The following is a 16,252-nucleotide window of genomic DNA, read 5'->3' on the forward strand; positions in this document are numbered from 1 at the left end:
GGACGAAAGCCAGTCAAGAAACCGTTCATCAGTAAGAAAAATCGCATGGCTCGAGTTGCGTGGGCAAAAGCGCATCTTCGTTGGGGACGTCAGGAATGGGCTAAACACATCTGGTCTGACGAAAGCAAGTTCAATTTGTTCGGGAGTGATGGAAATTCCTGGGTACGTCGTCCTGTTGGCTCTAGGTACTCTCCAAAGTATCAATGCCCAACCGTTAAGCATGGAGGTGGGAGCGTCATGGTGTGGGGGTGCTTCACCAGCACTTCCATGGGCCCACTAAGGAGAATCCAAAGCATTATGGATCGTTTTCAATACGAAAACATCTTGGAAACTACAATGCGATCCTGGGCACTTCAAAATGTGGGCCGTGGCTTCGTGTTTCAGCAGGATAACGATCCTAAGCATACTTCTCTTCATGTGCGTTCCTGGTTTCAACGTCGTCGTGTGCATTTGCTCGATTGGCCAAGTCAGTCTCCGGACTTGAATCCAATAGAGCATTTGTGGGAAGAGTTGGAAAGACGTCTTGGAGGTATTCGGGCTTCAAATGCAGATGCCAAATTCAACCAGTTGGAAAACGCTTGGAAAGCTATCCCCATGTCAGTTATTCACAAGCTGATCGACTCGATGCCACGTCGTTGTCAAGCTGTTATTGATGCAAACGGATACGCGACAAAGTATTAAGCATAATTATGTTGTTTTTAAATCCAATTGCTCATATTCCGGTACTTTAATTGTCATTTCCTTGCAACCTCGGTTTTTTCAATATTTCTAGTTTTTCGATTTTTTTGAATTTTTCTGAAGTTTTTTCAAAATCTGTTGAACATTTTTGATGAATATTGTGTTTTTAGATTTTGTGAACACTGTGGTGAAGTTTCAAAACAAAATAACCACTTAGAAAAAAGTTACACACAAAAAACCAAAAGTGGATATCTTTTTGGCCAGCACTGTATGTATTAAAGTAATATGGAGTATTGTGAATTAGAAAACAATCATCTCCGTGGAACACGTTTGAACATAAATTCTTTTGCGTTTGGATAATAACGAATTTGAAGATCCTCAACACCTTCTTTGTAAGAGAAGAACCAAATATCTGGTTGATTTGATGATATATCTTCAACTCTTCGAAATGGCTCTCCCAAAAAGTTGTCTTCAAATATTGAGTCATCGACATTTGTTTTTGAGAACTTGGCCTTGAATTGAAGGAAATTGGAAGATAATAGGAATTTCTGAAAATTCACAATGACTTTTCATGCACACCTAAACCCGCATTGGGATGTTAGATGAAATAGTTGAACTGACCTTTTTCAGATATAAGACATCTTTCAATGAAATTGATGTTATCCTTATATCAACCTTTGAAAAGTGAATCAAATTTTCAATATCACAGTCTACGAAAAAATGTTCAATCTTCAATTCACGTGCACTTGTCCACTGCTCCAAGCATACAAGTTGCTCCAAGTGTGACTCTAATTGTAAGGCAATTGGAATCCCGAGAGGGGGTCGAATTTCAATTGTTTTAATTGCAACGGGGTCCACATTTTGTAGCATTTGCGCCGCTACTTTCAAACTTAATGTTCTCAAACATAATTCCACTACTGGAATCAAATCGCCACGTAAGAAGATAGATTTGCTGAACATTTCAACAAACTGCTCTTCTCTCAATTTCCAATCTTCTATTTTAGTATCATCAGAATTCCATTCACCCGACTCTATGAGTCTAGATGAGCCTAAAGTGACACAAATCCTTTTCAAAGCAGTCTTTTGATCCTTCAAAATTTGAAGCAAATCGCCTGAAAAATTGATAATGTCAGCTTTGTTGTAAGTGTCTATAAAGGAAGACGTACCAGGAGCTTCACATGAAAATCTTTTGTAATTATCTCTGCCAAACACTTCAACAAATATTGAAGGTTTCAAATGAAAGTTCATTGCCACCAATTTGGGGTCTGGCTTAAGAATGTCAACACACTGACGACTTCCACGAGAAACTTTACGGAGCACTGCCCTGAAACAAGAAGCATGTTTTTCTAAAAGTGAGCAAAATCACTTACAAATCAGCAAAATCAAAATGTTGAACAATTTTTTCCATAATCAATTGGTTGGATAAACATAACATCGCTGACTTTGATGGCCGGCTGGTTAGTGCAGAAGTCTGGAATATCAGTTTGTGTTCAGTCAAAATTGAATAACCAAATTAACGTATTTTCACTATTAGTTTTGCACCTTCATCAGTTTTGCATCTAAAATGGCTATTCGAAAATTAGTTTTGCAGTCACTATTAGTTTTGCACTTCTGATAGTCTTGCGCACCTTCATTTGTGACCCATTTTTGAGGATTCAAATTTTTGCATCATAGATACGTTCTACAAATTAGGAACACTCTTGCAGACTTTGGGCAAAGTCAAAATTGGTAAAATATGACTTAGACAATTTTTGCGAATCAGCCGTAAAATTTGTCCATTTTGATTTTAAATTTGTTATTGAAATTGATGATATTGTGCCATAACTGAATTGAAAACATGAGAAAAAAACTTGTTCGAAAAATTGTATGGCAGTCTATATTAGTTTTAGGTGTACGAAAATTAGAATTGCATGCCTTACTAATAGAGAAAATACGGTGAGCTCACCGGACGCTGTCGAATAACAACAGTTCAACAATGTCCCACCTCTATGCTCTCATCTTTGTTCTTATCAAATAATTTAGAAATATACATTTTTTCCGAACCAAGATTATGGATAAACTTGATCTCATTTTCAATCAATCGAACATGCTCTCCATCCGTATTAATTTGCTTTTCACAAATCAGATTATCCAAAAATTGTTCTGTGATGTTTTCGTGCAAACAGTGATAGGTAAAACAAAAATGTTTCAAACATGAAGAGTTGGAGACGATTGCCTGTAAAATTATAAAATAGACTAGGTTTTCAAATTTCTGATGTTACGTTTACAAGTGTTCGTATGTCATCTGCAGAAATACACAAGACGAATATTGTTACATCTTCACAGTGGCTGAAGTTTTCGATAGGTATCTCAACAACGATACAATCAAGTTGAATTTTCTTTGCATTCTTCCAATGATCCATTACCACAATATTTTTAAAACCGAATGGCTTACCCAAATAAGCGATGGTCAATTCTGTTAATTTGTCTGGATTGAAGTATGTTAATACGGAACACAGTTGAGAGAGATTTTCTATTTGCAAATGGAGTGAGCGTACATAAATTGGATTTTTTGTCGTTTGTGAATGAATCTTAAATTGTTCATAAAGACGATTCGCCAGTTCTAAAGTTTCCTGATTGTCGTGGTCGTACCATATACGAATTTCGATATCTTCCCCAAACTTGGCATTTGTCAAAATATGAAGCAAATCTTCGCACACCACATCAATGTAGTTTTTGTCTCCAACAAGCCGCTTGTTGTATTTCGTTTTATCTATTAGTGTATCATTTTTCGATAACATATAATATATACTATTTGAATGGTTTCCAAAGCTCAGGTCAAGATTCACAGAATGGAATCTCGTTTCAAACCTTACGAAAATTGATAACTTCCTTATAGCGGAATAGTTTAGGACTGACAACATTTCAAACGCATATGGCATTGTTTTCTGAAAAATTGAAAAGAAGGGAGAAAATAGCAGGAAATAATTATTAAACACTTTAAAAATGAGGCAAGTACTATACAAATGAAAGCAGGCAGAAGGTTATGCGTATTGACTTTTTCGTACGCTCAAAATCATTTACTGATAAAGGTTATTGCTTTTTTATTACAAATAGAATGTGAAAAACCTGATATTGAGTGCTAAACTTGGTTGCAGTATTTTTTTCTTAACAGATTATAATTATCATCAGCACATCTTTTTAAGCTAGCAGGTGTCATATAAAACGCGATGCTCACTCTTACCAGTTATTACCTTTGAAAAGAAAAAATAAAACTGCAAAAAAAAGTGGTTAACAGCCCATTTGTAATAAAAAAGCAATAACTTTTATCAATTTTGTGCCTATGAAAAAATCGAAACTCACAGCCATCTGCCTGGTTACAGTTTTTTCCGTAAATTCTTTTTGATTGATTTTTGATCTTTCAGAAAGCAATGTCATATGCCTTCAATTTGTTGAAATAGAGTCACAATTCTTTATGTGGAGTTTTCATATAAAATTGATCGTTTAATATGAAAAAAAAAAGATACAAAAATTAAAAAAAGGAAATTTTCATTTACATGTCGTCTTCTCATCGTCGATCTTTCAGCTCCAGAATCTTTGAGTTTGAACTGATAGTGAAACTGAAAACAATATCCGAGATGTTGTCCATGTGGAGGTCACCAAATTTCCAGAAGCTCTGAAATTCAAATCTATAAATTCTGCTACTTTTCACGACGTTTAGAATTCCCCGGATTTCATCCAATAACGAGAAGGCTTTATGTAGATCTCTCATTAAAAATGTGAACTGATAGTGAGTTCCAAGGTCCCGCCCGTGATTCAACCAATAAGTTGTAAGTAGTGAGATGAGCTCAAGTACTCCGTAACTCTCTTGTGGCTCGTACTAGCCGTCATAAAAAAGTGCAGCAATTTACATAACTTGTGAGCAACTTAGAACGGTACAGTTTTAATTTCATAAAAATTTATTCACATAAGTTTCACCCGAGTAATTTTAACCTCTACAAATGATCACATAATAAAAGAGAACTCTTCGTTCAAATCATCTACATCCTCACATCCAGTCATCTCGACAATCTTCGCGCGAACTTCAATAATGATACTGTCATTCACCAGAAATCTCTCATCCATATCCTTCCATCTGATTATCTTATCCCAGCCGCAATCCGTTTCATCTGTATAAGTGTGTTCTGTGTTGAATAGTAGGCTCTGACCATCTACTGACATCAATTTTAGCGTGTACTCAACTCGGATAGACCAATTATTGATTCTAGACGCTTGTTTATAGCATCGTAGGAATAATTTGAAGAATCCATCTTTTCTTTGAATCACGAGACACCTTAAAAATATGATTGTTAAAATAGAGTTATGTCTTCTAATTGACTAACCATGGAATACCAAAACGAACTTCAGTGTTAGTATGATATCTACTTCCTTCTCGAATGTTGGAAACATTTCTAACAGTTTTATTCAGCATAAATGTTTTCAGGTTCTTGCGAGCAATGCACGTGATATCTGTAATGACTAGTATATTTTTATCATTCCTGCTGATGCCCAAAAATTGGTCTCAAAGCGAAAACTTTCTCTTTTACGTCTTGACTCACAAAAACAAAATGGAATTAATTAATGTTCAGCCTCATGCAAAGTCTGGCATCTCAACTTTATTCCAACTTACTTGAAATTTTAATAATCTTGACGTGCGCTTCAATTATGATACTATCATCAACTACATAGTCTCTCTCCAGTTCCTCCCAACTGATGAAATTGCGCCAACCTCTTCTATTCAGCTCTTTAAATATGTGCACTTGATTCCTTGTCAAACTATTTCCATAAGGAGACACCAACTTCATTGTAAACTCAGTTTCGACGGTCATTTTCTGGTTTCACATTGTTCTTTGTCACATTGCAAATATAATACCAGATAACCATTGTGCCTCCATATCCTAATTCTCCTGTAACACGTTGGTTACCAATGTTTAAAAAGAAATTAACTGAACTAACCATGGAATATTGAACCTTTCTTCTACATCAGTAAAGTACTGCTCCTCGTCCACAAATTGTGAGATATTCTTGATAGTTTGGCTAATTGCAAACTCTTTGCAGGAAGTAGACATTTTTCTTTGAGAAGTTGAATTTGTTAAAAACGCGAAATGAACTTTTTTGAACCAAAGTTTCAAGGAAATAAACATTTCATCACACGCTGGCATTCAATTTTTTTTTCTAAAAATGTCACGTTTGTTGAAATATGCACTAATTCACCTTTTTTTTTGGGGATTGTTTTCAGTTTTGGCAAAGGACGAGTGGCGGGCAACATAGGGCGAGTGAAGCGGATATATTGCGACAATATAATTGAAAAAAGAATTGAAAAAAGGAAAAGGAAAAAGGAAAAAGGAAAAAAAGGACAGCTGTAAAAAACGCTAAATGTGGGGTTCCGCAAGGCGCTGTACTCTCACCAGTTCTGTTTGGAATTTACGTTAATGAGATCCCAACAATACTGCCCGCAAATGTTAAAGTGCAGCAGTTTGCAGATGACACCAAGCTGTATGTACACAAGCCAAAAGGCGACCAGAGTAATAGTCTGCAAGAAGCAATAGACAGAGTAGCAAATTGGTCCGTCAGTAACAATTTGGCTCTTAATGAACAAAAAACCGTCCATCTCACGATAGGGAAAAAACGCCAAAATTTCACTTATAAGATAAACGGCCAGGATATCAAAAAAGAGTCAACGACACGTGACTTAGGCTTTATGATCTCTCATAATCTGGATTTTAGTGAACACTGGAAAAAGGCTATTAATTCTTCTAAATTTCAAATGACACAAATTTTTAACCATTATAACAGTAACAAACCAAATCTGATATTCCTATTATATAAAACATTTATTAGGCCTTTGCTAGAGTACGGAACCGTTATAAGTAGCCCACCAAAGCAGTCAGATATAAGAGCCATCGAGGCAGTTCAAAATTCGTTCACAAGGCGTCTATATAGTAGGACTGTAGGCAAATACGTCTCAATAAGTGATCCGGAATATAAAACCTCGGCAGAAAGAAATGAATTGTTTGGGCTCACGACGCTGCAAAGACGACGTCTGACAACCGATAAAAAAATGATTTCGAAAATGATAAACGGTAAAATAGATCTGAAAGTACCTGAATTTTTTACCTTCTCGGACAACACTAGAACGCGTTGTAAAAGAAAGTTCTCTTGGAGCAGATGTAAATCTAAAATTAGGAAACATTTCTTTGTTAACAGAATATTAAGCCAACCGGCATTCCTCAAATTTATCTCTAATTTAAACAAGGATAACTAACTAGGGAGTATTTTAACTATACGGTGCGTACGGGTAAAAGTAAACGTGTCATGCGATAGCTGGTATCTTAGGCTTTCAAAATCTGTAATTTGTTTCGGCGGAAGACCTCTGTGAGTCTGGAAATTTTCATCTGAAAATTTATTACTGAAATCAGTGCATTTCCTATGGTTAACAGTGTATTTTTGTCTCTGGCGCCAACAGAAGTCTTGCCACAATGGTGGAAGGGCGAAAACATCGCTTCGGTGGTCGAGTCGTGAACGCGTTCGCCTCAAGAGCAGAAGTTTGTGGGTTCGCTTCCCACACATGGTTTAAATTTTGGTGATTCTGATATAAATTTTTTAGAACGGTAAGTTAGGACACGAACGACATCTACTCTTGATCAATAAAAGTCATTCTTCACTTTCCTATGATTTCTCCTGTTTTTTATCCTACTCCTTCTCATGCTCTTTCTCTACGCCTTATAATCTCCCAGTCCACCCTCCGACATGAACCTTTGTATGTATCATCTTTCTTTTCTTTCCACGCTTCTTCAAGAACGTAATAAATTATTATTATTATTATTAAAATGAGATTCTGATGATTTTTGAAGTCAAAATAAATTTGTTGACCTAATATTTATTAACTCAATTTACGATATTCCCTATCGCTATGATTGTGGTCCGTTGCAAGGTGTGCACGGGAATTCTGGAGATGAAAGTTCGGCGAAGAACAAAGTATTAGAGCATATTATTAAATCTATTACTTTGTGTGAGTTTCATTTAGTATTCGAATAATCAATTTTATAACCAAATAAATGCACAATAAATTTCCTGAATAAAATACTGGTCATAAAAGTGCAGCAATTTACTTAATTTGTAAATGGCACGACTTGGAAAGGTACAGTTTTAATTTCATAAAAATTTATTCATATGAGTTTCACCCGAGTAATTCTGCTTTCCAATAGTACAGTTATCACATAATAAATGAGAACTCTTCGTTCAAATCATCTACATCATCCTCACATCCAGTCATCTCTACAATCTTCGCGCGAACTTCAATAATGATACTGTCGTTAACCATAAATCTCTCCTCCATATCATTCCATCTGATTATTTTATCCCAGCCGCTATCATATCCAGCTTTGAAAGTGTATTGTGTGTTGAATAGTAGGCTCTGACCATCTACTGACATCAATTTTAGCGTGTACTCAACTCGGATAGACCAATTATTGATTCTAGACGCTTGTTTATAGCATCGTAGGAATAATTTGAAAAATCCATCTTTTCTTTGAATCACGAGACACCTTAAAAATATGATTGTTAAAATAGAGTTATGTCTTCTAATTGACTAACCATGGAATACCAAAACGAACTTCAGTGTTAGTATGATATCTACTTCCTTCTCGAATGTTGGAAACATTTCTAACACTGCGATTCAGCATAAATGTTTTCAGATTCTTGGGAGCAATGCACGTGATATCTGTAATGACTAGTATATTTTTATCATTCCTGCTGATGCCCAAAAATTGGTCTCAAAGCGAAAACTTTCTCTTTTACGTCTTGACTCACAAAAACAAAATTGAATTAATTAGTGTTCAGCCTCATGCAAAGTCTGGTATCTCAACTTTATTCCAACTCACTTGTAACTTTAATAATCTTGACATGCGCTTCAATTATGGTACTGTCATCAATTACATAGTCACTTTCCAGTTCCTCCCAACTGATAAATTTGTGCCAACCTCTCCCTTTCAGCTCTACAAATGTGTGCACTTGATTCCTTGCCAAACTTGTTCCATAAGGTGATACCAACTTCAATGTAAACTCAGTTTCGACGGTCAATTTTCTGGTTTCACATTGTTCTTTGTCACATTGCAAATATAATACCAGATAACCATTGTGCCTCCATATTCTAATTCTCCTGTAATACATTGATTATATTCAAAGAATCTTTAAACCTTTAAATCAACTAACCATGGAATATTAAATCGTTCTTCCACATCAGTGAAGTATTGTTCTCCATTCAGAAATTGGGAGATATTTCGGACAGTTTGGCTGATTGCAAACTCTTTGCAAGAAGTAGACATTTTTCTTTGCAAAATTGAAATGGATGAAAAATCGAAGTGGATTTTTTTTCCACGCTAGCATTTGTTGTTTTTTTAAAACACGCTGGATTTTTTTTAGAAACGTCACGTTTGTTGAAATATGCCGTGCATATTATAAAATGGATTACTTTGTATGAATTTAATTTAATATTTGAATAATCAATTTTTAAGCCTAATAAATGAATAATAATTTTCTCGAATAAAACACTGGTCATGAAAAAGTGCAGCAATTTACAGAATTTGTGAGCGACTTGGAAAGGTACAGTTTTAATTTTATTAAAATTTATTCACATGAGAATTTCCACCGAGTAATTGTGTCCTCCAATAGTGATCACATAATAAAAGAGAGCTCTTCGCTTAAATCATCTACATCCTCACATCCAGTCATCTCCACAATGTTCGCGCAAACTTCAATAATGATACTGTCGTTCACCAGAAATCTCTCCTCCATATCCTTCCACCTGATTATCTTATCCCAGCCGCAATCCGTATTATTTGTATAAGTGTGTTTTGTGTTGTATAATAATCTCTGGCCATCCACGGACATCAATTTCAGCGTGTATTTAACTCCAATGGACCAATTATTGATTCTAGACGTTTTTTTATAGCATCGTAAGAATAGTTTGAAAAATCCATCCTTTCTTTTAATCACGAGACACCTTAAAAATATGATTGTTAAAGTAGAGTTCTCTCTTCTTATTGACTAACCATGGAATACCAAAACGAACTTCAGTGTTAGTAAGATATTTATTTCCTTCTCGAATGTTGGAAACATTTCTAACAGTTTGATTTAGCATAAATGTTTTCAGATTCTTGGGAGCAATGCACGGGACATCTGGAATAAGTAGTATCGTTTGGGTCTCTAAAGTAACTTTTTTTCAACTTACTTGAAATTTTAATAATCTTGACATACGCTTCAATTATAACACTGTCATCAACCATATAGTCATTTTCCAGTTCCTCCCAACTGATGAATTTGTGCCAACCTCCCATTTTCAGCTCTTTGAATGTGTGCACCTTATTCCTGGTCAAACTTCTCCCATAAGGCGACACCAACTTCAACGTGAACTCTGTTTCGACAGAAAACTTCCTGGTTTCACATTCTTCTTTGTCACATTGCAAATAAAATACCAAATCACCATTGAGCTTGCATATTCTCATTCTCCTGTAACACGTTAGTTATATTCAAAGAATCTTTAAATCTTTAAATCAACTAACCATGGAATATTAAATCGTTCTTCCACATCAGTGAAGTATTGCTCTCCATTCAGAAATTTGGAGATGTTCCGGATAGTTTGGCTGATTGCAAACTCTTTGAAGGAAGTAGACATTTTTCTTTGAGAAATTGAAATTGATGAAAAATCGAAGTGGATTTTATTTCCACGTTGTTGTCCACATTTGTTGTTTTTTTTAAACTTCACGTTATGTATTTAATTAATTTATATAAATAAGTTGATGGGTTTTTATTTGGAGCTTCCTTGTTCAGGACGTGCTTCCGACACCTCACCGCTAGAATGGCAAAATTGATATGGCAAAATTGATCGATTTGGTTTCTGATAAAATTTCAATAACTTTCTCCGTCTAATGTTCATTCATTCAATTTACGATCGATGAGAAAAAAAATGGGGATACAAATTATATTAGCAATATAAAACCTAGGGAGCAAGCCAGTATACAATAGAAAAAATTAAACACCAAAAAGTTGTAAAATATAATTTTTTAACAGAAAAGACTAAAATGTTGTGTACTTTCACTAATTTCTTGAGCAAGCACAACGTCACTTATGGCGAAATGGAGATTTATCCAGATCAGCAAACAAGTAGAAGTTCTGGCTTCTTGGATCCACGGAAGCCCATACTTCAACTCCATCGTTGCGACAAAGTGCCAAGTCTTTAATCAAAAATCCATCTTGGTAGATATCGGAAGAGCGAGACGTCCGGTACTCGATACCTTTCAGCAAAACTTCTTTGTAGTTCTCAAGGTTGTCCTCTGCCAGTGCAATATGAGCTTCTGCCAATCTAGGATTCGACCCATTGATGAGATGTCTGAGAAACAGATTCAAATCAGATAAAGAGAATGGGTGCTCGATTTTCAGATCTAAAGATCCTGAGCGTTGCATGAGAGCAGATCGTCAAGTCCGATGACACATTCTGCAGTAAACTCCAGGCGATCCAAGTTCTCGGAGACTAGAGCCCTGAACTGCTCACCAAGGAGAGCTCTGTCGGCAATGCTGATATTCATGGCGTCACGGTAGTAGAGATCGAACATCGTTGGGTTGTTCTCTCCCATCACGAGCTTCCACAACTTGATTCCTTTCAGCTCGTCATAGATCACATCTTCATCCATAACAAACAACATATCAATTTCCAGAAGATCCAGAGCGACGAGCAAATTCTCAACGCAACGTCTCATCGAAAAGCTTTCATTGAGCAATATCCAATTCGTAAAGTGCTCCTCAACGTCGTCTGAAGGAGGAATGAATAAGAACCTGCAGCATCCATTGGCAGACCAAACAATGATACCCATAAGGTGATCCAGAACTACGCACACATTTCCTGCTTCGATGTTCAGAAGCTTTACGGATGTTGGAGAGATCAGGGAGAAACTCATTCTGTAATTTATTATTTTAGTAAACATAGAAAATATATAAGTTAAACTCAAAAATCCGCGAATTTAAAATTCTGAAGAGTAGAACGAAGGGCCTTCGCTGGAAGACGGAGGATGGGGAAAGACGGAGCAGACATGGCTGGGAGAATAATGAAGAATGAATGGGGAGATATAGAATGGGATGGCTTGGTATCGATTCTTCAGATTTGCACTCCCGGGATGATGATCACGGTTAATAGTGGGAAAAGGTTTAGGTGAGAACCTTGCAAAATGACTATTTTGAAGGTTCTCACCTGAACGTTTTCACACTATGGGGTAACAGGTGAGAACGTCCCACTAGGAAGTGTCAATCAATTGGGTGAAAATGTCTCAAAATCGATACGAAAAAAAAAACCGATTATTGCAGTGATTAATATGAAAATACCTGATCGCTCTTTGTAAAATCTGAAACTCAGAGAAAAAATTTGTTCAAAAAAGTTACATTTTGAACGTTACTAGGAAGATAAAACAAACGCGTAATAAAAGCCGCCCATCTCTGATGTGGACCTCAGAAATTTAGGAACTTTCCGGAGTGAATCTTCAAAACTGGGGGCAATATTTTCTAATCAGACCTAGGGAAAATCTAGTCGTATGCTATTAGATCATCACCTGTCATGATAAGATCCGTATCACGGATAGATCACCTTATCTTGTTGGTTTTCTTATCAAGAAGCTTGTCTAGTCTTCCGAAAGATGGACTATGTTGATCTTCATGTGATCCTGTATCAACTGATCTGTCTGGTTCAATTTGTTTCTAGTCTTATCATATCGCTTCGCTAGACTTGGAAACATTTGAGTAACTGGATTTTCGATTCCGAGGATAATAAGTACACATTTTGCCATTTAGCTTCACAGTCGCTATGAACTTCTATTTTATATCCGTGTGTTCTATTATTTCATCCTTGGCGGTTTTAACAGAAAGTTGTATGCGAATGGTTCCACGAAAGGACGTATATATTTCGAGCACATTAGCTCCGGAGGTGGACCCGCCTACCACATTGGCTCCAGAGACTGCTGCTCCTACTACACATGCTGAGACTGGCATGACTGAGGTATTTTGTTATACTTCGATTGAAGTAGATCTGATAGTGTTGCCAATAAACAGATGCTTGTAGGAAATGATGACAACGCCTGTAGTGGAAGTTTCAACTGTAACAGGTAAGCTATCAAAAGGGTATCACTTGAGATTATTTGGTTTCCAGAAAAAGTATGCCCAGGGATTTCAGCAGAATGTCCAGATCTGAAACTGCAATTCTACAGTGAGTCGGTTTTTTGTCTCCATTGTAACTAGTTCTTGTCCGGCAATTCCAGAGCACCCCCTCTTGAGCATATGTATACACATATACATATATATGTATAGGTTCCATTTTTCAAGCTGAACAGGTTTTATCAAAAACGTTCCTAAAGTGATAAGACTTAATTGACAAAATAGACAGAACAAGCGTTTCTTATCTAGTGATTGATAAGCCTCGGTATTCTTTGATCGGAAGTACAGTCGATATCTGTGCCTGGTCGGAACACTAGACAAGATTCTTGATAAGAAATACTTTGTGGTGATACGGGGCTTATCATGATAGGTGACGAGAAAGAGATCGGCAAAAATGCCACTGTAATACTAGCTATGACTAGACTACCCATGTTTAGACTAGGATACAATACTTTTAAAAGAAATTTCAGCACCAGTAGACACTATAGAACAAGATGGCTGCTCCGTCCTAAAATGCCCAGCAGGCGGGAAACCATATGCGACCACACATTTCTCGAAAAGTGAAATTCCGAAACCGCCAACTACCAACGACGAAGATGAATTTGTGAGTGGTCCTTAGAGTGTATTTATAGTTTTTTTTTCAAGTTTTAGACTATTTATAAAGCCGTCGAAGCTGAAAATTTGGATAAGATCTTCGTTGATATATTCGGGATCACATGTGAAGGCGGGGTGTGGAAGGCGTCAGTGTATCCGAATGGGATTCTGACGTTCGGAATCGATTATGAGAAAAATTATGATGGCATGGATGGTGCATATGATGGTCTGAAATCTGAAATTGATAGGATGTACTGTTAAATTAAAGTTTCGAATTGGACTCATAATAAAATTTCCTACATTTTTTTTCCAAAAAAGGCTTTCAAAGAAAAGAACGAAAGTGAATAATTATTATCAGATTATAAACAGTATAGGCTCTGGCCTCAATTATTCAGGCTCCTCCTCGTTCTGCCAAGCAGCCTCTAATAAATGCCGAGTGTACAGACTCCGCCCCTTTTTCGCGTTTTTTCGCGTTTTTTTTGGCTTGCGAAAAAATGTCACACTTAGTTTTCATTCACAACTCCTGAACCGTGCCGTGACTTCATGCTCTAATATTTGAAATCCTACTAGAAATATTTTGCCCCACGGTGGAGCAGAAAACGGCACTAAGTTCGGAGCAAAATTGAGCCCAGGGCGGCTTTCCCCAGTTTGAAAAAATTTTTTGCAAAAAAGATGAAGTAGAACTTGAGATAATGACGAAAAACTACTTTTTCGGAAAAAAAATTTTTTTTGGCAAAATGCCATTTTTTGGCCTTTTGTTTTATCACAACTTTTTTCCATTTGCACTTATGAACTCAATCTTTCTTTCAAAAAATCAGTCTCTCTGAGTAGTATCTTGCACAGAAATTTGGAACAAAACCGAGCAAAACCCGAATTTTAATTCAATTAAAACATGGTTTTTTGGGGGTAAAAAGAGCAACAAAAAATTTTTTCAAACTGGGGAAAGCCGCCCTGGGCTCAATTTTGCTCCGAACTTAGTGCCGTTTTCTGCTCCACCGTGGGGCAAAATATTTCTAGTAGGATTTCAAATATTAGAGCATGAAGTCACGGCACGGTTCAGGAGTTGTGAATGAAAACGAAGTGTGACATTTTTTCGCAAGCCAAAAAAAACGCGAAAAAACGCGAAAAAGGGGCGGAGTCTGTACACTCGGCATTTATTAGAGGCTGCTTGGCAGAAAAAAATAATTCAAAAATTTAGTACTGAGGGGAGTGGTTTCCTGGGTCTCCTGAACATTTTTTCCACTAAAGTTTTGCGGAATGTATTTTTGATTCATAGTTTTTGATTTTATTTAATGGAAGATGAAGTTTCGTCGCATTAGAAATACTCTGCCAAGAGATATTATTTTTATTAACTTTCAGGCCAAAACTTGTTTTTTTTCTATACATCTGTCTGTGTACAAGATATAGCCCTCAAATGTACGTCTCCCTGTCGGGAACTTTATGATGAGTACAATGCTATAATAAAATTTTCAAAAATTAGGTTTTCCGCTGACTTATCAGTGATAAACGGTTTTCGAACGTCTTCCCCAAATAGTAATAATTGAAGAAAGCGGAATCGAAAGACGACTTCCTCCAGAAATTTTTCTTCCCTACATCCCAGTTTGATGTGTCTCCTGCATGCACAGGTAAAGCGCCACAGGTTAGTGGCAGGTGAATGGCAGGTTAAAAGCCGCCAGCAGGTTAGTGTCAGCTTAGTATCAGGCTAAAAGTCGCTGTCAGGCTAAGAGCAGGTTAGTGTCAGCTTAGTGATTTTCGCTCAAATTTTCAGAAAAGCGCGTCAGGTGAACGGCGAGTAAGTGTCAGGTGATGGGTCAGATGATTGAAAATGGAAGTTTCAGAAACTGAGTGAAAGTTCATAAAAATGAGTTTTATGTTCATTCGTGTAAATTTCTGAAAAAAAAATTTCAAAAAATACAGTTTCGGGGTTACCACACCGGATCATGAACCGCGTCAGGCAAGTGTCAGGTTAAAGGCAGGTTAAGAGCCGGCAAATGGTAACTGGCAGGTTACTGTCAGGCAAAGTTTTCTTGGCTCAAAAACATTTTTCAGTACGATCTGTTACGTTTTAGGGAAATTTTCGAAAAGTAAAAAATGTCTGAAAATAAATATTTTGGCGTGTTCATAGAAAGTCAGTACTTCCAAATCCAAAGGGTCCCCCCTTATGAAAAATTTCTAAAATTTTTTCGAAATTTTTTTTTGAAAACTTTTCATAACTTGATCAGATGTTATAGAAAAATGTAAAATTAATTGTTTTTTTCAGCTTCGATGTTCTGAACACGAGTTCAAACAAAAACCTGAGGTATTGTAGAACTCCTAAGTTCAAAAAAGGCATTTACTTTGAATGCGTATATCTCCGTGAAAAAAATTTTTATGGCAAAGTGATCAACTACAAAGTTGTTTATTTTAATCTAAAGTACAATTTTGTAGTTGATGATATTTCCTCAAAAAATTTCATGGTCGAGATAAGGTTGTGTGAAATGCAGCAACTTCATGCTTGTATTTTCTTCTTCTTTTTCTGTTTGTATCTCGGCCATCAAATTTTTGATGAAATATCATCAACTACAAAGTTGTTCTTTAGATTAAGATAAACAATTTTGTAGTTGATCACTTTGCCATAGAATTTTTTTTTCACGGAGATATACGCATTCAAAGTAAATGCCTTTTTTGAACTTAGGAGTTCTACAATACCTCAGGTTTTTGTTTGAACTCGTGTTCAGAACATCGAAGCTGAAAAAACAGTTAATTTTACATTTTTCTATAACAT

General features: G+C 36.3%; 4 protein-coding genes, 1 non-coding gene and 2 pseudogenes across 7 annotated transcripts; 1 reads left to right on the forward strand and 6 right to left on the reverse strand.

Moving 5' to 3' along the window:
- Positions 1 to 917: 917 nt before the first annotated feature.
- ZK250.13 (F-box domain-containing protein) lies at positions 918 to 3,607 on the reverse strand. The gene is made up of 6 exons (NM_001027347.6): positions 2,940 to 3,607; positions 2,663 to 2,893; positions 2,049 to 2,149; positions 1,845 to 2,002; positions 1,300 to 1,790; positions 918 to 1,226 (listed from the first exon to the last, which is right to left on the reverse strand). The coding sequence occupies exons 1-6, from the start codon at positions 3,597 to 3,599 to the stop codon at positions 990 to 992; spliced, it is 1,878 nt and encodes a 625-aa protein (NP_001022518.1). The 5' UTR covers positions 3,600 to 3,607; the 3' UTR covers positions 918 to 989.
- Positions 3,608 to 4,663: 1,056 nt separating this feature from the next.
- math-47 lies at positions 4,664 to 5,813 on the reverse strand (annotated as a pseudogene). Its single transcript has 3 exons — positions 5,327 to 5,813; positions 5,040 to 5,166; positions 4,664 to 4,990 (listed from the first exon to the last, which is right to left on the reverse strand). Coding segments are annotated over exons 1-3 (941 nt in total).
- Positions 5,814 to 7,844: 2,031 nt separating this feature from the next.
- Positions 7,845 to 9,048, reverse strand: ZK250.14 (MATH domain-containing protein). Its single transcript, NM_001306654.3, has 4 exons — positions 8,911 to 9,048; positions 8,580 to 8,857; positions 8,293 to 8,419; positions 7,845 to 8,243 (listed from the first exon to the last, which is right to left on the reverse strand). Exons 1-4 carry the CDS (start codon positions 9,021 to 9,023, stop codon positions 7,913 to 7,915), a joined length of 849 nt encoding a protein of 282 aa, NP_001293583.1. The 5' UTR covers positions 9,024 to 9,048; the 3' UTR covers positions 7,845 to 7,912.
- Positions 9,049 to 9,233: 185 nt separating this feature from the next.
- On the reverse strand, positions 9,234 to 9,254 carry 21ur-15590. Its single transcript, NR_050884.1, has one exon.
- Positions 9,255 to 9,292: 38 nt separating this feature from the next.
- On the reverse strand, positions 9,293 to 10,382 carry math-48 (MATH domain-containing protein). The gene is made up of 4 exons (NM_061735.5): positions 10,260 to 10,382; positions 9,929 to 10,206; positions 9,750 to 9,876; positions 9,293 to 9,700 (listed from the first exon to the last, which is right to left on the reverse strand). The coding sequence occupies exons 1-4, from the start codon at positions 10,370 to 10,372 to the stop codon at positions 9,373 to 9,375; spliced, it is 846 nt and encodes a 281-aa protein (NP_494136.2). The 5' UTR covers positions 10,373 to 10,382; the 3' UTR covers positions 9,293 to 9,372.
- A 436-nt stretch (positions 10,383 to 10,818) lies between these two features.
- On the reverse strand, positions 10,819 to 11,785 carry ZK250.15 (annotated as a pseudogene). The gene is made up of 2 exons: positions 11,699 to 11,785; positions 10,819 to 11,652 (listed from the first exon to the last, which is right to left on the reverse strand). Coding segments are annotated over exons 1-2 (921 nt in total).
- A 762-nt stretch (positions 11,786 to 12,547) lies between these two features.
- On the forward strand, positions 12,548 to 13,749 carry ZK250.2 (DUF281 domain-containing protein; the record flags this gene model as incomplete). Its single annotated transcript, NM_061736.1, has 5 exons — positions 12,548 to 12,739; positions 12,803 to 12,845; positions 12,890 to 12,946; positions 13,365 to 13,498; positions 13,546 to 13,749. 5 exons carry the CDS (start codon positions 12,548 to 12,550, stop codon positions 13,747 to 13,749), a joined length of 630 nt encoding a protein of 209 aa, NP_494137.1.
- Between the last annotated feature and the right edge of the window lie 2,503 nt (positions 13,750 to 16,252).

Source organism: Caenorhabditis elegans, chromosome II (assembly GCF_000002985.6).
Source record: "Caenorhabditis elegans chromosome II".
NCBI lineage: Eukaryota > Metazoa > Nematoda > Chromadorea > Rhabditida > Rhabditidae > Caenorhabditis > Caenorhabditis elegans.

Bases quoted from the DNA above. Each gene is read 5' to 3' on its own strand.
- ZK250.13 (NM_001027347.6), bottom strand. From the start codon at position 3,599: ATGCCATATGCGTTTGAAATGTTGTCAGTCCTAAACTATTCCGCTATA. The intron at 2,150-2,662 runs GTGGGACATTGT...CTGATATTCCAG, and splicing joins ACAAAGATGAGAGCATAGAG to ACTTCTGCACTAACCAGCCG. The intron at 1,227-1,299 runs GTCAGTTCAACT...GTGAATTTTCAG, and splicing joins ATGTCTTATATCTGAAAAAG to AAATTCCTATTATCTTCCAA.
- ZK250.14 (NM_001306654.3), bottom strand. From the start codon at position 9,023: ATGTCTACTTCTTGCAAAGAGTTTGCAATCAGCCAAACTGTCCGAAAT. The intron at 8,420-8,579 runs GTGAGTTGGAAT...TAGTCATTACAG, and splicing joins CAAGATTATTAAAGTTACAA to ATATCACGTGCATTGCTCCC. The intron at 8,244-8,292 runs GTTAGTCAATTA...CATATTTTTAAG, and splicing joins GTTCGTTTTGGTATTCCATG to GTGTCTCGTGATTCAAAGAA.
- math-48 (NM_061735.5), bottom strand. From the start codon at position 10,372: ATGTCTACTTCCTTCAAAGAGTTTGCAATCAGCCAAACTATCCGGAAC. The intron at 10,207-10,259 runs GTTAGTTGATTT...AACGTGTTACAG, and splicing joins GAACGATTTAATATTCCATG to GAGAATGAGAATATGCAAGC. The intron at 9,701-9,749 runs GTTAGTCAATAA...CATATTTTTAAG, and splicing joins GTTCGTTTTGGTATTCCATG to GTGTCTCGTGATTAAAAGAA.